Source organism: Xiphophorus hellerii, chromosome 2 (assembly GCF_003331165.1).
Source record: "Xiphophorus hellerii strain 12219 chromosome 2, Xiphophorus_hellerii-4.1, whole genome shotgun sequence".
Taxonomy (NCBI): domain Eukaryota; kingdom Metazoa; phylum Chordata; class Actinopteri; order Cyprinodontiformes; family Poeciliidae; genus Xiphophorus; species Xiphophorus hellerii.
The window spans coordinates 19,246,041-19,273,093 of NC_045673.1; the positions used below are offsets into that span (position 1 = coordinate 19,246,041).

The 27,053-nt window shown below is 36.5% G+C and overlaps 1 protein-coding gene and 1 long non-coding RNA gene across 2 annotated transcripts in view; one reads left to right on the top strand and one right to left on the bottom strand.

The window, feature by feature from the left end:
• Window positions 1-13,293, top strand: part of LOC116734946 (uncharacterized) — a 49,015-nt gene extending 35,722 nt beyond the window's left edge. Inside the window, exons 13-15 of the mRNA XM_032586489.1 lie at window positions 418-545; window positions 2,655-2,924; window positions 13,013-13,293. Coding sequence (XP_032442380.1) covers window positions 418-545; window positions 2,655-2,924; window positions 13,013-13,079 — 465 coding nt within the window. The 3' untranslated portion in view covers window positions 13,080-13,293. The remainder of the gene's footprint in view (window positions 1-417; window positions 546-2,654; window positions 2,925-13,012) is intronic.
• On the bottom strand, window positions 11,470-26,478 carry LOC116734961 (uncharacterized). Its single transcript, XR_004342295.1, has 3 exons — window positions 26,249-26,478; window positions 20,705-20,709; window positions 11,470-11,482 (listed from the first exon to the last, which is right to left on the bottom strand). It is a non-coding gene; the product is annotated as an uncharacterized LOC116734961 (long non-coding RNA).
• Between the last annotated feature and the right edge of the window lie 575 nt (window positions 26,479-27,053).

Genomic DNA, 27,053 nt, shown 5'->3' on the forward strand with positions numbered 1-27,053 from the left:
TCTAGAAGTTGATCATAGATTTCTTCCTTTGTTGGGGGATTTAGATTTAGTTTGCATGATCTGGAATTGGAAAAAACAAAAGTCATAACAAGAGACTAATTTGTGTTGGCTGCCAGTGAAACTACATAAGTTGTTAAAATACGACAAAATAATCAATGACATTTATGCAGTTTTAATACACTTTTCAAATATAACTGTTTCTAATGGATTTGTGCTTCTGTCAGTATTTAGAGTTACACAAACCATTCAAAGAGACTCTTAACCTCAGAGTTACAGGATTAAAACAATAAACACAAGGAGGAAATTGATACATTTCATTTTGCCAGAATTAATGAATATTGAGCATCCCAATATTTCTGTCTTTAACAATATGAGATTTATTCCAGTTTTTTGGGTTTTTTTTGTCTTTTTTTTTAGGTGAGATTGAAAAGGCAGAGCAAGCAGAAAAGTAGTACCAACCAGCCTGAAGGACAAGGGAGTGGTGGAGAGGTGGCTGTAGCCCCTGTTACTGGGAAAAAACTTGCTGGCTGTGGGAAAAGTGAAAGGTTAGAACATTCAATTTTTTCAAGCTTGAAACAACAAATTTGCTGCTACTTATTTTCAATATACTGATGAAAGCATTATTCTTATTTGACTTTGGGTTTAGAAGTTACATAGTACTCCTAAGTACCAACATATTTCAGCAGTACTCTGCTGTTTTCTACATGTGTGGATGTTGCATTTGAAAAATTATGGACTAGACAAGAATTATCGAGCGCATGAAACGTATAGTAAAGCTTTCTGAAGTTCATGCTCATTTAATGTTTATGATGCCATAAATCGTTTTCTCAACATTTTATGATCCTTTTAATTGCACTAGCTATAATTTATCTGACTGTCTCACTTTTCATCGTCAACGTTTTTTATTTCTCACTGAAGTAGCTCAATCTTGATTCACACAATATACTGTATGCTTTTTCCCTTTAGCTATAAGGGCTGTAAATTACCTTTTCTCTGTGATGTGGCCTCAGATTAAATCCGAGTTAAGAGTTCATCTTTTCCAGGTTTTGTTGGTCAGCTGGCCACTGATCAGAACATCATAACAAGAGAGGCTTATATAAAACCACGTTCTATACATTAACTTTGAATTATTCAATAAACATTTTTGTATTGGTTTCTAATTTTTTGTCAAATTATCTGGAAAATGGCAGCACAGACACATTTGCAAATAAAAAATGCAAATCCTTCATGATTTGTTGGTTTCCAGTTAATTTATTTTCATTTAATGTTTCTTTGATTCTCACACACACACGATACACACTTTGCAGCTTTTTGCTTGCAAATCAGGCTCGCTACATATGGAGATGCACGCTTATTGAAGGGCTGATTTATATGATATTCTTGGAGGCCTGGAACCTATTTCAGTAATGTTAAAAATTTCTGCTATTCCACAAAGTCTTCCTGTTTTTGTTTCTTCGTGATAAAGCAGGTCAGCTCCCAGCCACATTCAGAATTTCTCAATAGTCCTCTAATCTTCTCATTGTAATACTGCTCCTTTTGTCCTGTCAGCACACGGCAGACAGCAGAAACATTTGGTACCTTTTTGGTGGTTTGTGTGTTTGTATTTATCTGTGCATTCTCCCGTATGTGTATGTATGCACATATTTGCACCCATGTTTCAAGAATGCTTGTAATTCCTCGCAGCTTTGCTCCTTGTGTCGAGTGGATCAGGCTATTTGAAGCATGCGGTGGGTCATCAGGGGTCACAAAAGGGATTATTGTTATTTGGTGGCAAATTAGCTGTAGACAAGAGGAGGCAACAGGACAATCTTCAACTCGCTTCAACTTTTAAAAGAATGTCAGTGACTTAAAAAGACCATGTGAGGGTTCAGAAATTATAATAAATGTTTGACTGCTCTGCATTGTAAAGACTCATAATTGTAGCAAAACTGCATTTAATGAATTTGCCCACCACTGTTTTGCCATAGCTTCCTTTGTGTGAAGTGGTGTAATATTTTAACTTGACTGATAGTTCTTTCCAGTACATAAAAATAACATCAGAAAATAAAAGTAATTTACAGTATGTTTACATTTAATTCAAACAAGCCACAAAAGGGTCATTTTAACAGTTAATTGACAGCAGCTCTTACAGTCTCACAATAATTAAAAGAAAAGACCCAACAATACTGGGACACTTTACCTTCCAGGTTCATCTCAACACAACACTCAAAAGATTAAGACAATAGTTTTTCCAAAAGTTTTTAAAACCAAAAATTCTTGAATTTCAGGATCTATGCATTCATGTCCTGCATTCCAATAATCTATGTGGCTTGTTGGGCTTTCTGCTGCTTTTCTGCCCATATCTGACACAGATGATTGAGTCCAAAATGTTAAAACTCACCAGGCTTGACTGCAACATTTCAATGACACAAAGGAAAGTCTGACAATTTTACATGTTTCTGTCATCATGGAGTTGAAGAATATGCCATCCATTTTTACTCCAGGGTGTCTTGCAATGAGCTTGAAATTCGTCATTCTTAGAGAAATCTTTTTCTTTTTTTTTCATGGGGAATTTTAAAGCAAAAAATATTATTGTATGTATTAATCTAAATTTCAGTTGGTGAACAAACATATGGGAGCTCATGTAAACCTACTCTTTGTGCTTCTGTCTAAAGATATCAGCAAACCTTTAAGAGATCTGGTACAGGGTCTGTTGGCAAAGTGGCTCATCGTCGTAGCAACCACACCATCCGTATTCATGCCAGAGCAAAATCTCGCCGTCTTCCTCAAAATGAGAAGAGCTCAGTGGACCAGAATCCTAACTCCAGTGCGATTCTCTCCTCCACCCTGCCTCGGTCTTCCTCCCCCACTCCCTCAAGTCCCCAATCCACCAATGCTTCTCAAAGTGGAGAACCCCATGAAACAATCAATGCAGCTCTCATCAGGTAAGATTAACAAGTTACTTTTGCTTGTCAAGTAGCTTTAAATACTGAAAGCTGTTCTACACTCAGGGAAAACGAAGGAGGCGTGATGTCTTTTTGCTATAGGATTTTTAAATGCTTTCAATTTTATTTCAAGTATAAAAATAAGCCTAAGAGTTTGAAGAAAGGTTGCAGCCACTTGTGTTGCAAATTCCCAACAACAAGCAAAATAAATCACCTTAACCCTAAACTTAGCTCTGTGTTTTCTTATATTCCATACAATGAACATCAAGAACTCTAAGAAAAAGTTTATTTCTGCTGGACATGACCCTGCAGTCAATTCTTATTCCTTTGGGGAGTAAGTTATTTATCCAATGAAGACATTTATTGAATGCGCAGTATACTACAACATGCTGACTTGACTTTAACAAAGGTTTATATGAAACCATATACCACAGACTGTAGCCTGACCTCAATACTTTGATGTTAGGAAGAAGGTTTAAGAATGAGTATGGAAACTTGCTTTTACCCTCATCGACAATTTCTCTAGAAAGATATGTATACCAAAACAGCAACGTTTTAGGACATGTTAAACATGCCAATACTGCATAGTTTAATTCTAATAGTCATGATTTTCCAAACCAACCCTGCTTATAAGAGGCTGGGAAGGCCTAAATGGTCATTAAAAAGCTCAAACTTGCAGAGTAAAGCTTTTTATTTTATTGATAGATGAAGCTGTGGTCAGAGTTAAAGTCTGTATGGTAAGCAGAGGCAGCCACATCAGAGTTTATCAGGTTTCACACAATCAAATGAGCAGCTTGTAATTCTCAGTCAATCCTGTTTGAGGCTTTGGTTATTGGAAGGGGGCTTGTTTTTCAGACTGTAATCCCCCACATCAAAAATCTGTTTTCCTCCTCTAAACTTCCTTTAAACTGTTAGACTCCAGGAGAGGTAATTAGAGGGCTGACACTAATATAAATTATTTGTTGTAAACTAGGTTAAGGGTTATGTGTGTCACATATTTTGTTATTTTTACCCTATTTTTATTCAACAACCTTCTCTTTTGTTGTATTTCATAAATATGTCTGAAGTTTAATAATGTGTGGGTAAACAAGTTTTCATACATTCAGTCAGCTGACGCAAAACACTTGTCAAAATATATTGACGTGCTCGGTTTTTTTTGTGTGTTTTGTTTTTTTTATTTAGCATATTGTAACAAGCCATCCGTCTTAGAGGACAACCCTCTTGGTACAAGAGAAAACTCTGATTTTTAGGAAAATGGCCACTAATCAATTAATTGTTGGTCAATCGATCAGATCAATCATCTCTAGATTAAGTCATCAATTGAGAACAACAAAAAGGTAAGGGCACAACTTGAAGAGTTTTTTTTTCTAATGAAAGGTATTTAAAAATAAGATTACGGTAGTTCTAAATTTGCATATTATAGTAAAATCTTATTTTGTTTTGTCTAGAAAAGGTGTCAGAGCTTCTTTTTAATTAATTGACTTTTTTTTTTTTTCCAGAAAGCATGTCAAAAAATGTTAATTTACTGAATAAGACCATAAATAAATGGTGCAAATACAACAAATCTGTTAGTAACCATGGTTTTCTTGTGATATGTGCTGCTATGGACTAGCGATGTAACAGCTGGAAACAAATTGTTGCGTTTCTAGTTTTCAAATATGAAATGAATTTGTGTGACTGACAGACTCAAATTCTGGAAAGTGAAATGCCTCCTGTTGAGTTTTTGACTCATACACCTAAGCAGGGCGGGAACACTGCAGCACAAAAATAAACTTGTAATTTCCTGTTTGGTGAGCTACACACCTTCTGAACATTATGTCCTGTTCAAGAATTTTCCAGGAAGTCGCTGCACAGAAGTAACAATTTAAAATCTACTTATTACTTTAAATGCATTGTGGTGCCACCATTTCAATTAATAAACATTATTTTGACTGACCATCCTTAACGATACCAAGCTGGGAAACATGCAGCAAAGGTCCGTGATAATGGATGTCTATTAAATCAAGCCTAAAAAATGTGTCCCAGCAGGACGTACAAACACAGCAGTGATTTGTTTAAAATCTCTAAATAATTTATGTTCCTTTATGGGTGTCTTTTGGTTGCATTTGTGCTTTAGAACATAACAGCAGTAAATAAGTTCAGCCAACTCTTCAAGCTCCTAAAACACTATATTAGCAGTAGAATTGGCAGCCTTTGTCTCTGTAGACAAACTGGAAGCTGTAAAACTATTACAGTTAAAATGAACATAATTTATTGTTTATTCTGAGTTTTCTGAAAAGTAATGCTGAGAAATTTCCACCCATCCCATGTTCTAGGTTCTTTTTCACAGAGATCTTCCCTGATGGCTCAGGTATAATACTACCTCTCCCATCACCGTTTTCTGGCATACTTTTCTACCCAAGTAATCTGATTGTATCCTGTCGGATACAGTGAAAATGGATTGGGATAAGTGCCTAAACTTGCACAACGATCACTAGATTTATTGTTCGTGTTTCACTGTCAGTTTTGACAAAGTTAAATGCTCATCCATCTGTCCTCTTTCAGGAAAGTATTTAGTAGAACAGCAAGCAGGATAGCATGTTTTCAACGCAAGCAACTCATAAATTAACAAAAGTGCCAGGTAACTAACTCAACCAGTTATTTGGCAGTCATATTTGAACAGGCTGTTCCATGTTTAAACACATTTTCCCATTGCTATAATTGCATCAGGTTAGTTTTATGTTGGATATATAATGATTATGTTTTCTATGTTGTAGTTGGTCAGAATGAATTTGTAATATTCTTTTAAATGCACTGGGTTCTTTTTGCATTTTTTTCATGGAAGCTGCGTGTGTGTATATAAATTAAAATTAAGGCACACCTCAGATGACATACCAAAACATGTTGGACTTTTATTATTCTTTCATTTTACAAGCGCAATACAAAACATTATTTAGGATGTAGTAATTAGTTAACTAAGAGATGCTGGTGTTTTATTAATGCCAACAAAGGTTAAGGGATGAAAAGCTGCAAATGAGCTGTATCCAGCGAGGGGGTTAAAGTCATAACCGCTGTTTATGAGGACTGCAATTAAAATGCAGAAGCTTAACCTAATTAGGCAGAATGTTCCCCACAAAATAGCGGCAGTGCACACGTGACTCTGCTCTCTGCCAGAAGGGGACTAGCTGGAAAAAAAAAAAAGTGCATCGAGCTTGGCGTGTGTTTGTCGGCTGGGGCTTGTCATCTGATCCTTCTGTGTTGTGGGTCGTATGCTGAGCAGTGTGGGAGCCACTGTCGTGTTCACTTCTCTTCCCCTCCCACCTGGAGAATCTGGTTGTGTTCACATGTTTTATGGCACACTTATTAATTTGCTTTTGTGTTTATCCTTCGAGCAGTGGAGAACGGCATATTGCTAACTATGTTGTTCTTGAGAAACATATATTCACCACACTCCTGTCCTTGTTTGTGTGATTTGGTGTTATGTAAGAGTGTTGAAAGGTTACAGGATGGATGAGTGATCAAACACAGACAGAACAAATTCTATGCAAAGAAGCAAAGCAGCAGTGAAAATAGTGTTTGGTGCCAAGACAAACAAAAGGGACCCATCCGCACAAATCCAAGCCAATCAAGTATCACTATAATCATTGTGTCCTGTTATTTAAGGTAGAGTCAGAATGAATCACATAATGTTTTAGTTAAGTTTACAGATTCAGAGTCACAGCTGACAACTTTGGTAGTTGCTGTCAGTGGGGGTTTCTAATATGAGTGATATGAGAATCCCTGTCCAGGGATGTTCCGCAGGAAATTAAAAATTGTCAAATTTCTGTTGCCTGTCAGCATGTATGTTTAATAAACATGAGTGTCACATGCCTCCCTTAAAAAGCTATTTGTTGCTTTCACAACTGTAGACTTGAGAAAAAAATCCATCCACATAACAAAGTATTCTAGTTTGAAGAGCAGTAAAAAGAGCAGGGGAAAAAAACTACTGTAGATTATCAGTTAAGCTTTTTCTTTTTTAAATGTGCTCAACATGATTGCCCTGTTTTTCTCTTCAAGGGCAGATTTAATGGAAGGGACATCACATGTCCTCAGTCTCCCATTATTCCATCTAAAAGCTTGAGGTATCAATCTTAGTTTTCTGGTTGGTCCTTTGACAAACACAATTAAACTCCATGATGGCACACTAAGCTGGTTTGAAATATGATCACTTTAATTACTAATATTGTTATGATGTAATAATGGATCCACTTTTTGCTGATTTAACCTTTTAGCAAAATGCCCCGGCACCCTCTGCACTGTCTGCAGATTACTATTCCCTTGAAACCCTACACCATTCTAGTCTTTTATTTATGACATCATTCCAGATTCCCAGCAATTCCCGGCTGTTGTTTGGTGTGTGTTTCAGCTGGCTTCAGCTGTACTAACTTTTAACAATGTGAATATCAAGATTCTGCAGGTCACACTCAAGTGAAAAGGGGAGAAAGAAAGAGTCCCACTGATATCCCACACCTCAGTGTTTGTTTGATCAAAGACTCTGCCTCTAGCATTTCAGGCTCTCTCAAACAGTCAGAGCCTGGCAGAAGCAACAGAGCTAGCTATGTGAAGAAGAAATACAAAACTTGTTTACTAAATTTCCTGAAGATTCTGTTTAGCTATAAGATTTTGCTGAAATTAAATGTTATTCAAAATAATAAGAAAATTATATCTGAAATAATTTCCACATTTTGGCACCTTTTCGCAGAACGATTTTTTAACTTATGTTGCTTTTGTATCAAGCATCATCTAGCGTCTCATAACTAACATCTAGCATGTTTTCTTTCACAAATTGCAATGGCAAACATATCAGAATGCTAATATAACTTAAAAGTTTATGCCATGTCTCCTTCAAATATTCCAAATAATTTAGCACACTAAATTAGACTTCTTTATTATGATGGTTATATTTACTTATCTTGTACCTATAAGATAAGGTATGCTAAGCTACGTCTTTTCTTACCTTGATATCTGTGAGTAGTTTATTGGTTTGCAAATCCACCACTGTGATTGCCTCCTCATCGTCAAATGAAAAGGATGGCAAATTAAGCAAAGATTTTGAAAAAATAAAATTTTCCTTAGTGTACTTGCATAGATTGGCAAAAACAGGAAGTGCCCCAACATCAGGAGACGTTACTTCCAGTTATGAGAAAGGCCTATTAAAGCTAGTATAAAATATTGCAGTTAATTACTTTCTATCCACACCTTTGTGTCCATCTTGAAAGTAGTAAAAAGTAACAAATCCCTGAATGAAGCACAGAAAAGATGTCTTGTAGCTAAATAGAAAAAGGGTCCCACTCATGCTAGCTGTACACAGAAGGTAGATTGGATTTGTTGGCCATAAATTACTTTGAGTAACAGTTATCATTTTTTTCTCCCAAGGTGACAAGGTATGTGTCATTCCTTATTGAAAAATAGAAAAAGTATTGCTTGTAAGATGTTGCCTAGAAACGTGTCATAAGACATTGCCCATCTTCAATCATCCTGAAAAGGTTTTGTTTGAATGAAACTCTGTGCAGTGAATGGAAAAGGTCACAGTTAATGACTGTAATGCTAACACTTGGAGGTTAGAAATATAAAAGGAAATGGAGTCTGGTGAAAAAAGGACAATAGACACTGTAAGTTCTCTGGTGCCCAGGGAGTGTAGAGGTATTTATTTTTTACATGGTCATATTTCTTGTCATCTTTTTTTCTCTCTTTTCTCAGCATGTTTGACCCTTTTTAAGCTGTTTTCTACACCAGCATGGATGTGTAGCTTGCCGAGGCCTGGCTCAGTTTTAAATGTAGTTTAGCTTAGGCAGCAAATTTTAATTTACGTTTATTTAGTCTTTTCTCTAGAATGTATTTTTTTAGCAACAATTGTATTAATCTGTTATCTTTTAGATTTTATGTTGCTACATTTGATGCTAACAAACATACATTAATTCAATTTACTAAAATATAAAATCATTCAGGAATGTTTCAGTTTGACCATTTTCTGTCTTAAGGTAAAACAAATATATATATTGCTGCAAAATTGTTTTGTTTCTTTTTTATTATTTTTATGGATGAAATGGAAATAATTACATTTCACAGTACATAGAAACAAAGATGAACTTTTATTTGAAATCCCAAAAGCCAATAATCTTAAAAGAAAGGTTGTCTCTTGTATATGATAAATAACAAATGAATTGTGTACAAAATAACCATCATAAAATGTAAATTAGTTTTCTCAAGTGAGAGTTTATTGAATGTTGAAAACTGAACAAGTCTGAAACTCCTGGGATGTATGTGACCTTCCAGCAGAAATTTGCATTTGTAGAGTGTATGTATTTCATGTTTGTGGACTGAAAGCGGTTTCTTGCATCTTGTTAGTACTATTTTCACATTCTCTGAACGGTGAGAAGGGAAAACTTTGTGTTTGAGAAGCCCTGAATGCTTACCCTGATCTTGTGCTCCTTGTGTTTTAAATAAACAGTCATGCTAGAGTTCTTTAGTAACTTCCCACTACCTCCTCTACCCATATGTTAGATTGTATCTGATACTGTTATGCGAACACCTGCTGAGGACAGGATGGGGGGAGATGGTGCTGTAAAGGTTGGTGATGTATGACTAAGTCTATTGTCTCTGTTTTGGAAAGATAGAGCCCGTCACCAAGTTGTCAAAAAGACATTTGTTGGTAAAAAATAATCAGCCATACAAAGAAAGGAAGCACTGACCAGACATCAAAAGATACAACAGTAAGTTATTGGCTGGTTTTATCACCAAACAGTATTTTTAAGTCAAACCATTGCTGAAGGTGGGTGTTCTTCTTTATCTCGCTTTTCCTTCCTCCCACCACACTTGTTTGAGCTTCGCCCCTACCTTAAGTTATTGTCTTCAGACCTATACAGAATGGTTTATTTGTTTGGCAGTAAAATAGTTTTGTCATCTTATATTTTAAAATCAATTACCATTTATGTTGGATAACACTGTTCAGTAGGCACAGTTAATATATCATTACCAAATGCAACTAAAATGGGTAGCTGATATTGGCACAGATGAATGATGTTTACAAATGCTCTGTAGTGAACTGGAGGTATTGTAAACTGGCTCTATAATTCATAAAGTTAATCTAGTGATGCAGATTTGTGTTTAGAACTTATAGGCTACTTTATTAGTTACACCTATTCAGTTGCTTGTTAGCACACACAGTGGCTCAATTAATTGTGTGTTTTCAGCTTCTGGAAGGGAAGGGGTCTAGAGGATTTGTGGAAATTCAAAATGAGCGTCAGAATAGAGAAAAAGGGAGAACAAAAGGGTCTTTAAATGTGTGTAACTGTTGGTCTGATGGGAGTGTTTCACAAACCACTGATCAGCTGAGATTTTCATCAACTCTTCAATTAACAGAAGATAGTCTGAAAAAAGAAAATTCCCTGTTGGTGTCAGAGGTCACTAGAGAATGGTAAAACTGTTAAAAGAGCAAACAGCACTTCAAAGTTTGTCAGGTGACAGTGTTAGTTTTGGTGAAAGCAACATGAATGCTCTGTCAGACAGAGGAAACTCTAGTTACGCTGGTACTTTATCTCTTTAAAAGTGCTTTAAAACATGCTAACGATGCGATATAAGATTTCTATCAGTTTTGAAATCAAAACGTTTTATTAATTTTCCAAGCTGTTCCAAGAAATATTTATTAAAGCTTTTACATTTTGAGAAATTCTGCTTCTTTTTGTCAGACATTTGTGTTTTTCTGATATTTTTGTATTATTTCTTAAACATGTATGTGGCATGACTGTTCCTCAGTGTGAGGAGTGCTTTCATTGGTCAGTATGTCTAGACAAGAACTAAACAAACTCAGTCCATTTACTCTTGCTGTTTTAACTTGAGTTCAGAGGATGTGTTGTCTAAAACGGATGACTAAAGTAGGTCACTTGGAGCAGTCACAGACATCTTAACAGACTAAAGATATATCCAGGCTTTATTTCCTTCTGTTTTGTATGTTCACCATGCTCAGTTCTAGTAAGGACAAGGGTTGTTTAATATTTTAGAATTTTTTTTTTTTTTTTTTTTTACATTTTCAGACATTATATTGCTATCTGCATCCATTCATATATCCACGTTTTTGTTTTTTAGATTTCATTCTTCAAACCTGACCTCTAACAAAAATGGGCAGGACATTTATAGTGAACCTTTGTGTATTTAGTCATGTTCAATATATTTTAATCTTAAATGTTTTCATTACCTGTAAGCAGAAAATCATCATTAACCAAAGTGAAGGCTTGAAAATATCTTTGTGAGAAATTAATCTATTTAATGCGTTTCACTAAGTTAAGTTACTAAAAGGAACATTTTGCTAATGTTTCTATTAATCAAAAATGACTGTGAGGACAAATGTAGTCAGACTTTTGACGTTTTGAGTCTTGAAAAAGGGCTGTACAGTGGTGCAGTTGGTAGCACTGTTGCCTTGCAGCAAGAAGGTCCCCGGCTCGGGGTCTTTCTGCATGGAGTTTGCATGTTCTCCCTGTGCATACGTAATACTCCGGCTTCCTCCCACAGTCCAGCGACTGTTTAATTGGTTTCTCTAAATTCTCCCTAAGTGTTTGTGCGCATGGTTGTTCATCCTGTCTGTCTCTGTGTTGCCCTGCAACAGACTGGCGACCTGTCCAGGGTGTACCCTGCCTCTCGCCTTAAATGTTCGCTGGAGATCGGCACCAGCACCCCTCCTGATCCCACTAGGGACAAGGGAGTTAGAAAATGGATGGAGTCTTGAAAAGCATGGAGCTGTGAGACTGCCAAGTTCTATGCTGCTGTTGTATTTGTATGCACTGACAGTACTCTCTTTTCTTTCTTTCATTTTGTACTCACGTCAGGTAAAATGAATAAGCCCAGTTCATTGGTGCTTAGAAGGGGCGTTTAAGTCTGCAAAGACTTGCTTACATGAGTTATAATGCGGAGCCAGTGTCAGGGACCCCTTTACTGTGACGCTGTCTTTGACTGAATGAATCTATAGAGTTGGTCTTTAGTAAAACCACACAACTGGTCATACTAAATGGCTGTTTTGTGTCAGATTTGTTCTGCCTGTTACCACATGTAGACTAAAACCGCCATGGCTAACCTGCTCATACTAATTACTCTTTATGCTCTGTAACAAATGAGCCTGAAAGAACTGGCTCAAAGATGCAGACTAAAAAACATTTCCCACATTTAAACAATAAATGCTTTCACCACAACTTCATTCTCAAACACACTGATGTTTTAATCTAAGCATTTCTGAGCTCGTAGCGTGCATGGCACAGGCGAAAGTAAAACACTCCTTGCAGCCCCCGTTCTACTGCTTCTGATTTTAAGTAAAATCGAACATCAAGGTGTATATAAAAACAAATATTAGTTTTGCAGTTTTCTGTACAGGAAGCTCTAATCATCATACTATCTGTTGAAGATGTTACACTGGCACCCAAAAGGAGAACTGAAAAATTAAAGATAGTGATAGATGGTAGAAAATGTAAAATGGCTTATCTGTGGTAATTACATTATCAATAATAAATAGTTATCAAATTGAAGAAGTAAAATATACTACCCTGTGTGCTGAATGTTACATACAAGTATATAATAATTTGAATTTAAAAAATTACTGAGCTACTGAAATAACTTTTTAATGATATTCAAATCTGGAATCTGTCTGCTGTGGGGTAAACATTAATCTTTGTGGTTTGTTTGGACTTGAGTAGTTTGAATGATGAGAAAATTGCCATAGGCTGAGTGAGATTATGGGTCTTGGTGCAGTTTCATTTACATAGTGCTACAGTGAGTATTTTTCCTGTGATAGTTTACTGTAATATTTCTGTCCCAGCTGGAATCAGGAGTCCATAAAGAAACTTGGTGTTCCTTAGAAAGCAATTTAGCTCTCTGTCAAACTAAAAGTGTCGAGCGTCAAGAGTTTGATTTCCAAAAGTAATTCTCTCCCACCATTGGTCCAGAGAAGGTAGCAATGGGCCTTGATGTTGTAAATTCAATTTTTGCACGACATTTCTCAAAGTGCAAAAACCATTTTCCTTAACATACCAATCACAGTGTGGGAAATATGCTAAAATGATTCTCTATTCTGATTCTTTTTCTAGAGAATTGTCATCGAGACATCAGACCAGTTTGCCCTTCCTGAACGCCAGAGAATCAAAGTTGATTTAAAAACTAAGAACAGCAGAACATGAAAGTACTGATTTATCAACCTGTTGAGCTGTAAATCTGCTGATTGTTTAAAACTGTCTTCTCCAGGAATTTGTCACTTTCATAACAATTTATTGTTTCATGTTTGTCTTTTCTGATACTTCACACACTTTTTAATGTAATTTTTTTTAAATTGTCTCAAAAAGGGTTAATAAAATTCATATTTTTAATGGTCTGAATGGTCCTTTTTTTCATAGGTTGGTTTTAAGTGAGCGTGTGATGGCGCTGCTTTTTCGCACAGTGCAATTATCTTCACTCACGATAGAAATGAAATTTAATCCACCGCTGCTACGGTATGTTGACAGATGTCACAGTCTGTCATGCATGCTTTGATTTTTAAAATGCTGGTAAAATCATATCTGGGAGCTATGATGTCTTCAAATACTTTTCTTGTCTTGGAGCGTCTTGGATGCCTAACAGACTCTCCTGTCCCAAGCAAAGCTCAAAAGACAGTGAAGCAATGAATCATTCTCCGCTGAAAGTTTGAACCTAAACAAGAATAACAGAGACTTTATAAAGACAGATCTGTGCCTTTTCAAATGAAATCAAGTCCAATCAACAGAATTTACTACAGGTGGACTTTATGTAAGTTGTAGAGACACCTCAGTTTTTAACTTCATCAGAAAAGCTTGTGAATACTTATGTAAATATGATTTCTTGGTTTTCTGTTTCTGATAAATTTGCAAAAACACTCCAAAACTTTCTATTCCCAGTGTCACAATATGGTATGTACAGTATGTGTAGAATTTTGAGGAACGAAAAAACAATGTGATATAACAAAAAGTGGAAAAACTGAACCATTATGAATACTTTCTAGATATATTAGTGTTGACTTTTGTTTGGGGGGAACAAAAATCTGTCCTCACTGTTTTTGTGGATGGTTTTACATCAGAGGTTTCCTCTCTGTATTTGACGTAGGCCTCAGTTATCTGAGAAAATGGCAAATTAATAATAATGTTGCTTGTTTTTTTTCTGCAAAATAGTTATACTATTCTGGATTTTGCAATGTAAAACATCTCAGCAGTGATCTATTAAAAGTTGTGGAATGTTCTCAGACCCTGTAATGGCTTGACCCTGTAGCTCAGGATCAAAGGCGATCTGCAGAAAGGCGGGGGACGACGTGGAGGCTGCATACCTGCACTCACCTTGGCTGCAAAGTTTCAGTATGCCATTGTGTAATCAGTGTTCAGACTGGGAGAAACATTAAACTTCTACTCAGACATGCAAATTCTTGAGTGGGGATTTTGTACCTGAATTTCCGGGAAAGAGAATCTATTTTTAATGTCAACTTTTACACATAGCAAAGCAGTTAAGACTTCAGGCGAACATTAATGCTCGGCTTTGCTCACATCTTCCGGTAGTCCTCTAAAATGTCAAAATCAAAACAAACACATCCAGCACACTCGCTTATTTAAAGACCAGGCTTAATTACTATGGCCGCATTCTTACTGTTTTACATTGTTTTGCAAGGAGCTTTGTTGTCGGGAGAAATGTCAGGCCTCTGTGAAGTTTCACATGAAGAACTGCCTGAAAATTGCTGTTTGGGATGAGCAGAGAGATGAAGGATTTAGGGCTGGTAACGTGTCATTACTGCATCCACAAGGGAGGAAAAGCTGTTGGATTTGTTTTGCTTGTGGTTTCAATAATTCGGAAAATGTTTTCAGAAATAGGAGCAAAAACTTTAGACAGGAATACTTCCTTCTTTTTTTTTTTACATCCACTTGTCTTTGGACTGTGATTAAAAGACAATAAATTTAAACCCAAAGGATGACCCAGGAAACTACAATATTTCAGAAACTACAGGAATTGCAAATAAAAGTATAGTTAGACACAAATTAAGAAAACTTCAGTAGCAAAAAGCTTCGACAGCTGAATGGGCTGCTCTAGCTGACACCTTTTAAAAGTCCCCTGGACAACTCCAATAGTTTAGTAAGAGTTTAATTTTTGTATTTAACTCACTGAAATGCCCCTGAGCTGTTTGCTAATTGCTAAACGTTACAGAATGTAAATATTACAGACGCTTATTGTCAAGGCATGTAATTTTGTTGAACCGCAATAGACATGAAAAAGAAATTCAGTGAAAGTTTAAAATCAACAGCCGGACAGGAACTGCAGGTTAATTATTGATTTCCACCCGTTCCCATCATCTGCCTTGTTGAGCTAATCTACAGTCACATTCTTTCATTCCAGATAGAAGCAGATGAACTCTATGAAAGGACAGACATTTTAGTTCATGTTTTATGGATGGCCAAAGCAGCACTTTCGGCTTTTTGCTTTCACTGTGGCGGTGAAAGCAAAAAGAGAACGGCTATCTTTTCGCATATACACACACTGTAGGTGTATTGTAGTAGGAAGTGGCAGACAGGATGGAGGAAAGTCTACATCTGTTTCCCTCTATTCATCTGTTGGTTAGGATAACGATAAGGTTTGGATATCCTGCCATGTGCGCTGCCTCTTTCTCATACACTCAGCATTTCTGGCCAGATGTGCTGCCCTTCTGTTGCTCTAATTGACATCACCCATGCAGTTACTAAAGCTGCTCAATCACCCTAAATACCTCCTCTTTATCATAATTATTAAGGTATTATAAGTTTACTGGCGTATTCTAAAAACTCACCTTGGTTTTAGGACGAAATAAAATCACATGAGCTGTAATAATACCTTTACGGTACTGTGTATTAGTGTACTTCATTAATCCCAGAAGGGAAAATAAAATTGTGACAGCAGCCAATCACGTAAAACAGAATGCAGAAGACTGTTGTGCTCAACAGCTTTATTTAAAATAAAAATAGAAATCTTGTATGTTTAAAGCTTCAACCAGGCAATTAGTTCAGTGAGCTTCACACTCAGAGAGCAAAGCTGTTTGAGTCCATTAAGAACAAATATTATAAACCAACAACAGCTAACATTATTCCTTTATCAAGGTTTTTTTTTTGCACATCTTCCTATGAGTGGAGAGACTTGAGTGAGCTAATATCAAGTCAATTGTTTAAAGTGAGTCTTACTTTTAGATGGCTAAGTACAACTATAGTAACTGCAGAGAAACAATGAAATAACCATCCAACAGAAAGAATGATCGAATGCTGTACAAATGCTGCACCATGTGAGAAAATGTTAGAATATTGTTACCCATCTCAAATCCTTGGAGAGAATGATTGATAACTTGTCTGCACACGTATCCAATAGCACCCACCTCTGGGAATACATTTGAGAGTTCACACACATTTGCACAATGCTGCAGCCTGTCAACTCTTCCATTTTCTTCCTTCCTTCTAGGAACATTAAATGTTCCAGTGAGAAATTGTCAGTGGAATGTGTTCCAATCATTCTCACACTGACAAAGACATTCATACAAAGAAACAAAGATTGATCCAACAATCTAATCTGGTACCACTCCAGAAAACACGGGTTTGTTTGCCTTTGACAGGAATGAGGAATGTGAGGTCAAGGTAGTACTAGGTGGTGTGTGTGTATTTGTGTACCGACTCCTGGTTGCTGTTTAACTCAGAGTTTCAGTCTGTCTCGATTCTCTTGACTCGATCAACCTTGGACAATCTTTAAAAGTCAAAAATAATATCATAAGTGTTAATACTAACACTGTGGATCTCACAAGTGCGCACACCCTTGTTAAAATCTCAGATTTTTGATTATACTTACCTTTAATCCTGTACAATTCAACAGAAACACAAATCTGAAAGATTTAAAACATACATTTAAAAAGCTGCTATGGCTTTTTGTTGTTCAGTTTCAGTGCTGGAAATCTACTTAACCGTAAATAAAATTCATCTAACCTGAGGGTTTTTCTGACATTTTTACTCTGCTTTCTTTAGTTAAAACCCTAGTCTGCAGATAAGTTGAAGCAGGAAAATGTTAAGCTATGTCATAAGAAGGTACCACACACTACAGCACTGAAACAGTGAAGACAGTCAGTAGAAAATATGGGACAAAGGGACTTTACTAAAATTTTGTATTTTTTCAAAATTCACAAAAAAAAAAACTAAATTGAAATCTGCAAGGATTTCTATATGTGATAACAAGTGGTGTGAGAGAAAAGCCTTTTCTGTCAAAGAATACATCCAGCCCTGGTTAAAATTTACCAAAACCATGTCAATGTTTTTTTTGGGGGGGCGTTTTGGGCTTTTTTTGCTTTGATGAAACCAAACTTGATGTTTTAATGGCTACAATTGTGAAAGATATGTTTACCACAGAAACATGGTGGTTGCATCTTCGTTATCTGGGATTACTCAAAGGGAACTAGACTGTTCAAGGTAGACGAAATCATCAACTCTTATGGGGTCGGTGCACCTGATGTTTTGATCCTAAAACATCAATTTTGTTTAAGATCCCCAGTAGCCATTGTTGTGACAGTGACTACCCTTCCTGAGGTCCAAGTGTCTGTTAGAATGCTGAATATGAAGAAAAAACGATCCAATTTAACAAAATAATTGTAACTGAAAACTAAAGTTGCTATAGTCCAGAACTAAATCAAATAAAACTTGTGGGTTCACTTGAAGAAGGCTGTGGATAGAAGAACTTACAATGTAGAGGGGTAAATATGTGGGATTCTAATTAATCATACTAGAAAGTTTTAATATTGAAATTGAATTTTTAATTAATTTGGTATGCATGCAGGAAAAGGATCACATTTTCAAGGAGGTAGTACATTGGGATCAGGCACCTGAATGTGTAAGTGATGGCTTCATAAGTGGAGCAATGTTATCAGAAAATTACTGCAGTTTTCAACTGTCATGAAGATGGATGAACGTCAGGAAACATAAAGGGTGCATTAGGATGCAGGGTTTTTGTTGTAGGTTTGCATGAAGAAAATTACTTGCAATACATTATGGCACAGAGACATTTACCACATTAAGGCTTGTATTACTAAACATAATTATACAATAACTAATACTGATTCTGGAAAAAAATACAGAGTTATACACAGGTTGGTTTTTTTTTACCAGCTTGAAGGTGATGGATTTTGTTCCACTCTGCTTGTGCTGCCCAGCCCAACTGGAAAACTAATTACTAAAATAGATAGGTGGATGTCCTTCCTGTGCTCCTAGAGTGATGTGAGGACAAAACCAGTTTATGCCAGTTTTCCAAAGTACTTTTATCTTTTGTTTATCCAGGAGATGATGCACTGAGGCTGCATTGGCCTGTTCTCGCTACCTGACCCACACCAAAGACCATACGGTTCAGAAACGTTGAGTCCTCGCCTCACATTCACACCTGATGTACACGCAACCGTGTGTTGTACTGTTTGTGATGTGTTGAACTCTCACTAGATTGTTCATGGTTCTAATGGTCACTTCCAAAGGTAAATGTTAATTTAAATAATAATTAGTGTCAAATTCAGTCTTCTTTAGGTGCTGTACAGTAACAGCAGTTAGCTCATAACTAAGTCAGCAGCTTTCAAAATAAAACCCCAGAAGTAAGAAGTAACAACTGTCACCTAATCCATTTAGAACTATTCCGTTCACAGCTTCTTGTTTTCATTGGAACAGATTAAAAGAAATCCTGTTTGTAACAAGCGTTATGTGTTGAACTCCGGTGTCTGTTGGTGTTTGTTTTTCTGACGTCACCAGCTGCAGTCTGTCTGTCTGGGTGGCGAAGCAACCCTCATGAAATATTGATCATCTCCCTCCCTCCCTGCTGGCGTTTACCTTAATTGACAGGCAGGCGAGTGCAGAGGCCCCGACACTGAGATGATTGAGGTCACAGAATAAAACAGAAAAGAACAGAACCGGCTCGTCAGGTTCATAAAAGTCAGGGCCTGGCTCCCTCCCCCATTCCTGTATCAATCACGGTGGCTCATACTGTTTGTCATCTGCTCTCACGCTACTTTCTGTGCTTCTATCTTTCCTTCTGCTGTTTTTAAACTTTATTTACTTTGTAAGTAATGAGACATTCTGTGACTAAGAACACTTTTTAGGTCAATGTATTACACTTCAGAACTGGGTTATGTGGAATAAAATAATTATTTACAGTGTGTTTACTTTTATTAGAAGTTTATTTAATATTAATCTTACAATGTTAAATTAGTTTATTATGTCTCACTCAGTCTTACAGAGTCATTGTTTCTCTTTTTAGCCTTCACAGTTTGCCTCAGTGTGTCAGAAGCTTAGCAACAGGCGATAAGTAAATAGTTTTCATACCTTGCGAAGGGACAAGACCAGACCGACGGCGGAGCGATTATTATTAGACACAGAATATTCTGTCTGAAACCCATTTTTAACTGAAAGTTGCATTTTTCTCTGTGTGTGTATTAATCTGATTAGCTCCTTGGGAATGTTGGTGGCGACACTCTGTCTGCGGGAGAAGGACAGTATACAGTATATGTAAAGAGGTGATTCCTTTGTCTAGTTAGATCTCTTCTGAGTTCTCCATCTGTGCAGATGTAAAATAAAGCTGTGTTTTGTTCTTCCTCTTTAACAAGGTTTGGACTTTGTTAATTTTTCTCGCTCCACAATTTGGCGTCACGAACAGGATCCATGTTTCAATTGTGGCCAGATTGGACATTGGGCTCGAGAATGCCCTCAGAAAAAGCGGGACAGAAGCAGAGGCAGAGGTTTCCACCACCATCAAGGACGTCCAAACCCATGTGGCGGCTTTGGCCCACGCGGCCGAGGGTTCCTAACTCGGGGTGGTTTCAACAATCAAAGAGGACATTATTCCACCTGACTAGAGCCAGCAGCTAGCCCGGTGCCGTTGGATCAACCCATGGTTCAGCAAACTGCAAGTACCAGCACACACACATATATGATATATCATCAAAATGCATATCAGAAGTTGCCAATGTTGACAGTGCAAGTTAAAGGTGTTGACATACATTTTTTAGTAGATTCTGGGGCCACCCAATCTTCCAATTGCCCTAATGTATATGCGAATGAGACGTCGTCAGAAAAATAACCTCAGTCCTTTTGAAATTCTCTTTGCAGGTCCTCCAAACATGGGGATGGGACCCCCAGATAGTTCTGGGAAAGATCTAACCACATGTGATGATAACATGATTAATTATTGCATTTCTCTAGCAGATCAGCTGAAAACCTTTAGACAACAGGCCCAAGGAGGCCAACCAGCACCAGCTACTAAACCACTGCATGATATACAACCAGGAGATTTTGTGTTTATTAGGAATTTTAGGAGGAAAAACTGGCGATCCCACCGGGGCCATCCATCAGAGGATGCTGAGGCAGCATTAAGAACATGAAGGGAACCAGATGACATCATCAGCGACACTGGATCACAGATGCCTTGTGGCATGTGTATTAATTTTGGTGGAAGACAGAAAAGACAGCGACAATGAGGAGTTATTACTTAATCCAAGTTTTTATTGCTCTAAGTATATTGTATTATCATAATATGAAGGAATTTGAAGTTTCTAACTCTTTTGAAACTTTTTATTGTATGTGTTTTCATCTTTATTTTTAGTCATCTTACTATAGAAATAATTATTTTTAAGTTGTTTCAAGAGAAACAAAAGGGAGGAATTGTGGAATAAAATAATTATTTACAGTGTGTTTACTTTTATTAGAAGTTTATTTAATATTAATCTTACAATGTTAAATTAGTTTATTATGTCTCACTCAGTCTTACAGAGTCATTGTTTCTCTTTTTAGCCTTCACAGTTTGCCTCAGTGTGTCAGAAGCTTAGCAACAGGCGATAAGTAAATAGTTTTCATACCTTGCGAAGGGACAAGACCAGACCGACGGCGGAGCGATTATTATTAGACACAGAATATTCTGTCTGAAACCCATTTTTAACTGAAAGTTGCATTTTTCTCTGTGTGTGTATTAATCTGATTAGCTCCTTGGGAATGTTGGTGGCGACACTCTGTCTGCGGGAGAAGGACAGTATACAGTATATGTAAAGAGGTGATTCCTTTGTCTAGTTAGATCTCTTCTGAGTTCTCCATCTGTGCAGATGTAAAATAAAGCTGTGTTTTGTTCTTCCTCTTTAACAAGGTTTGGACTTTGTTAATTTTTCTCGCTCCACAATTACAAATGCAGCATTGCTGTTGCTGTAAAATGTGCTTTAAAAAAATTATATTTGCTTGAATTTAAAAAAAAAGGTCAGACTTGAAAATGCACATTCTGTCTTGTATGTTAAGAAGTGGAGGAAGAAATGATAATGTTGCACTGAACCTCCATGTCTGCAGTGCTGGCAGGCACATGGCATCCTGAAACCCACAAAAATAACAAAATTATGTGCATGACAACACATAAATTTGACATCAGTTCCCCCAGGTTGGAGAGCATTAAATAGATGGTTTATATTTTCTGAAGTGTTTCTGTTTTTGTTTTGATGCAACAGAAATGAGTTTTTCGGCTAACGGCATGTCACAGCAGAGTAGGTTTTTATCATCAAAAATCTTAATTCTCCCTTTTAAGTTAAGCAACTGCTGGTCATTATACTGCATCAAAAAATATTAACAAGGGGTGGATAAATCAATAAGTGTACTTTCCATCATCATCATTTTAGCATCTTCTGAATGTGCAGGACAATAAAGATTGCTTCTATTATATTCTACCTTCAAAAACCACAAACACCTTATTAATTACATATTCTTTTGTCATGCCTCACAGGATTAATAGCACTGGGTGCTTATTACACAAAATTAGTTTCATACCTTTTTGTCCCATAACTCATAAATGCCTCTTTATCCTGATAATTGGGATTGTCTTGTCATAATTGACATATTTTTGTGAAACAAGAGTTCCTGTGGGCATCAACAACAACTAAGCTTCCTTTTATTTTGGGTTCACTGCTTTGTACATCAAGTGTTATGAACATTTGCCCCCTCACATTTCTTCCATTTGTTTCTTTTTTTTTTTGTTGTTGTCTTTAAGCATTTCAGATATGATTCATTATACTGTCAAATGTATTCTACAACCCAAAAATTATCATTCTATTACGGGATAAGAAGCCATACAAACCAACCTGTCTCTATTTTAAATTAATTTTATCAATTATTGTTAAATGATGTTTTAACTCTAACTAACTACATGATTTTATGATATTTCACAAGCCAAACTTAGGCCTGACTTTACAACATATAGTAGGCTAAAACATATCAAAAAGCAACATTTCTTTTTAGATTGAATGTCAATCTAAAGACATTCAAAAGCTGATGAGAAACCAAGTCATTGACGTCGATCAGTCTGGAGAGGGTTTTGTAATCCAGAGTCCCTAAGGCTTAGAGATCCTGGCCAACTTTCGTGAGAGCATTTATGTAAAAATGGATAAAACATGAAACAGTTGTGAATTCTCCAAGGAGTGGCAGTCCTGCCAAAATTACTCAGAGGGCATCATCCACACATCCAACGTTAGCTGTAGTTAGTCAGAGTTAAAAGGTCAAGCATTGGAAAGACAACCATGGGAATTCATAAATTCTGTTCTAAACCAAAAAATTTGAAGGAGAAATTTTTATGATTAGTTTTTGACCTTGCTTATGTAGTAGGACAGCATTCTTTAAAGTAAACCAGACTAAAATTTAGCCACAGAGACAGAAAAATCTCACTGCCTGATATCATCGACTTGATGATGGTGGTTGTTGCACTCAAAGGTTTTGGGGCTTCTTCTTCATTTCTCTTTAAAATGCTTTAGAAATAGAATACCTGACAAAGGATATTTTTCTAGATGGCTGCAAAATACCTAATAGAACAACAAAACAAAATATTCTGTGCATTGCTAAACAACATACAGTATATTGATGAGTTATGAAATTGTCCTTTCTCACACAGAAAGGAAAATTCTGTGTGAGTCGGCCCACTTTTTATGACTCAAAGAGCCGGTTCCTAATTGAGGTGTTTCTCTTTTTACAAGTGCTGTTATGACAAATGAAGCTAAAAATGCAAAGTGTGCAAGAGTGCTCTAAACGTACCTTTCCCATCATAAGGCAAATCAAACAAGTTGGCAGCATGGATTGAATTTAACAAGTCTGTACCAGTTTTATTATTTTAACAAGATAAGAACTAAAATCCAAATAAAGCTGATCTGAGTTTTTATCATTATTTTTGGGCCACCAATTAATTTCCTTGAAATAAAATGAAATAACTGGTTTTGCTTAAATCAATCAGAATCACAACCTCCCAAGTTCTCCATTGCTAAGTGCCACTGCAAACAAGCTGAGCTTTGACCACAGCTGCTGCACACTCATGGCCAACACTCAACAGTGAGGAACAAACTGTAATGGAGACGCTCACCACTAGCGTAGAAGCAAACATTATGTAACAAGTTAGGCTGCAACTTGCAAGTGGAAAGGTGCCTAAAGTAAACACAACACTTTTACTAGACAGGAAGGCGCATCCATCCACTGCACCGTGGAAAGTTTTAGAAAAATTAAATCATCCAAATCTTGTTGCGTTTATCCCTGTAGCAAAGGTTAAACAAGTTTCTGAGCAATAATGCTGCCAATGCACAAGATTTAATATCTTATGATCGACAAAGGGAGGTTGTTGAAAACAACAGAAAGCAAACACACATGTAACTGTAAGCTACATTAATACATTTGTGTTAAAAAAAAAAGGTATCCGTACTCTTAATTGTAAAACCTGCCAGTTCCACTAATACAAGTTGACTTGCTCAATATTTCCAGTGCATATTGCTCTTCAAAACAAATTAATGCTTGCCCCATCAGTTTGTGAGTTAATGCAGTCTGACATCAGCTGAACAGCCCAGGATCTACAAGCTGTTGCTCTCTCATTATTTATGATCATAGTCACACACTCACTTGTCAGAGGTTGGCTTTATTGTAGATGTAGATTTAGATGCATTGAGTTTGGGTGTTGGAACCTGTCTAAATAAATAATATTGCTGACAAGCACAATAAATCACAAGCTCGGTGGCTTGTTACTCAGGGGTCAATGCTCTGCATAAGCTTCAAGGAAAGGTTAATGACGGAGGAGGGACGGGGAGAGCTGCTGCTCTGTTCTCATCCATGAAACACCACTGAACCTCTATGAAAGCTAAATTTTGTTTTTTGCTGTTTTTCACAAAAATGTTTTGATGTTTCTAAAAAATGTTGTTTCCTATTAATGATTCAAATGAAATGTTTAGTTTAAATCCAGAAAAAAAACACATCTCACTAAATTACTTTTTGAATAGAATAAGTAAGATGAAAAGTTTTAAGCAAGTCATACAGTTTTATTTTTCTCCCATATGTCTACAACTTGCGTTACAGTGCAGATCTTCAGGGAGAGAATCAGCTTTTATCAGCTTTTATCAGAGGTTTCACAGCTTCTCATGCACACACTGCAGTAATGTTTTTCCTCAACTCTGTAAGTTGTTTCATTTGGCAATTATAAATCTGAGTGAACAAAGATGGCAAAAGCACTTCCTCAGGACTCCATTCCCAGGCCACTTTTAATCAATATCTACGTTAGGTCAGAATTAAATATGTTATTGTACATGTTGAACTTCCTGGTTAAGCTCTATTGTTTTGATATCTTTGGCAGACCTGGTCATAAAATTATTTTTATACAACCAAGAAGTTTATTTCTGGTTGGACTTGAGATTTCTCTAAAGAAAATGTAATAAAACTACATAAAATGAGTATCAATTTAAAATGATTTATTATGAATTGATTTAATAAAAAAAATAGCGTACCAAATGATTTATACCCTTATTACATTATTTTAAAAAGCCGATAAACTTGACAGTCATGTGTTTGAAGCTGAGAGGACTTGTATTTGCTTGGAGAACATGCAAACTTCATGCAGAACAAGATGCTGCAAGGTATCTTTTTTCTTTTTTCCACATTGCTTTAAAGGTGTATTTGTGTAAAAAAAAAATTAATAAAAAATTGAGGAATAATGGATTTAGTATAATTTGGAATAATTCTGCAACATAATCAAATGTGTAAAAAGATTTCACAGTGAAATCTTTCAGGATCCACAGCAGTTTTTCCTCACTGAACATTTTAAAGTCTGCTCAAGTGTGCATAATGCCTGAACAGAGTGAATAGTGTGCATATCACTCATTGTGGAAACTGACTCATACTAGCATAGGAGTACAGCACCACAAAATATTGGTAAGGTCAAACACATAATATCAGACTATCAGTTTCCCATCTGCCTGATACTGCCAAAATAATTCTGTTGGAGATTTATTCTGGATTTAATTTGAACAGGGGATAAGCTGCTGACAAGGTGTTTTAAATAACCAGCAACAAAAATTAAGCTGCATCTGTCAGCAGCTGTGTGACCGATGGTGTCCCCGACACACAAATGCAGAGGGACAATGAATGCCGATTGGTTGCAAAATTCCTCAATTTTCTTTTTCTAGATTTATGCTCTTGAATCCAAATTGCAGGCTGAAAGTTCGGTCAGCATTTAGATTACGTTTCCTTCTTTCTCAAACCTCCCATTGGATCTGTTTTAATATGACGTGACTTTGATTTAGAAGGCAGACAAAGCTCAGTGTGGCCCTATGCTAGATCACAAACACAAAACACACACACACACACAGTCCTGTCTGTCTGCAAGCTGTCATTGGGGATTAACTAAATCTCACGTGCGCTCACACACACACGCCCACACGCTTCAGAACGCTATCCTCTTTTGTCCAGTCTGGACAGCTGTTTGTGTATTCATGTCATCAGCCCAGGGGAAACTCATTTATTTAGTTTGCTGTGTAGTTGAAAGCCTTTGTTTGTTGTGCTGTGTTTTTCTGTGTTGCAGTTTTTTTTTTTCCTGACGAGATTTTCAGTTCACTCCACATAACAATGTTGCATCACAGCTCTGCTCTCTTGCTTTCATAAGCATTCCTGCATATTATAATAAAAGAAAAGAAAAAGCCTGATGACAAATACGTGATTAAAATATGCATGAAATGGTATGAAATGCAGAATTTATGCAGAAGAGTAACAGGCTGACAATGTAGACTGAGTTTCTGATGGTACCAGTTGTTGAATGCAGGTCAATTTGATTTAAGTGCCAGAACAGGTGACATTGTTTGTCTCGAAGACATAAAAGGAACAAATCTATATGTCAAATTTAATTTGTGCCCTGGCAACAAAGATGTTTTTTAGGATGGCTAAGAAACCGATAACACTTTATTTGGCGGGTTGTGAATAAGACTGTCATGACACCGTCATAAACATGACATAACACCTGTCATGAACATGAACATGTATGCAAATGTTTGACAATGTGTGCAGAAAATCCACGGTGTATTCAAATATGCAGTTCCAGTTCTAGTTTTTAGTAAACATTGAAATTGTATACTTCATAGTTTCTCCATTCTGTAAAAAGAGCAGTTGAAATGCTTCTATAAAAAACTCAAAATGAATGTAACATTAATGGCCATAATTGTACGTAAACTTCTGTACAGAATCATATTAATGTCTGTGTGTATGAGAGCTATTATATTAATGTAATAGCTCTCATGAATATTTATGACTGTTGTCATAAAGTGTCATTTGGTAAATCATGACACTTTTAATACAAAGTTGACATTATTCAAAATGTCTTTGTTGTGACAAGTCTTAACTTGATTTCACTGAAACAATGCAGTGAATAAATAAATGTATCATCTGTTTAGTGTACATTTATTTATTCATATTTTCAGCTTTATGGAAAACATTTGAACATATTTTCAGTTCCAGTTTCTTTCACTGGAACTCGGAGCCTGTGCCCCTCTCATGAAAAACACCGCTACACTAAAAGTATGCATCACCTTTCGCAGTTGACACAGTGCAATATAGCAAGCACTGTTTTTCTGTAAACCTTCAAACCCAGACTTGTCCAACAGATTGCCAGACGGAGAAGAAGGTGAGATTTGTCACTTCAGTGGATACTTCTCCACTCCTCTAGAGTCCAATGGCATTCGGCATTTGACGCTTTGCATTGAACTGGATGTAGGGACTGGGTATAGCTACTCAATCATGGAAATCCTTTTATGAACCAGTTCTGAAGAGCATATGAAGTTTGTAA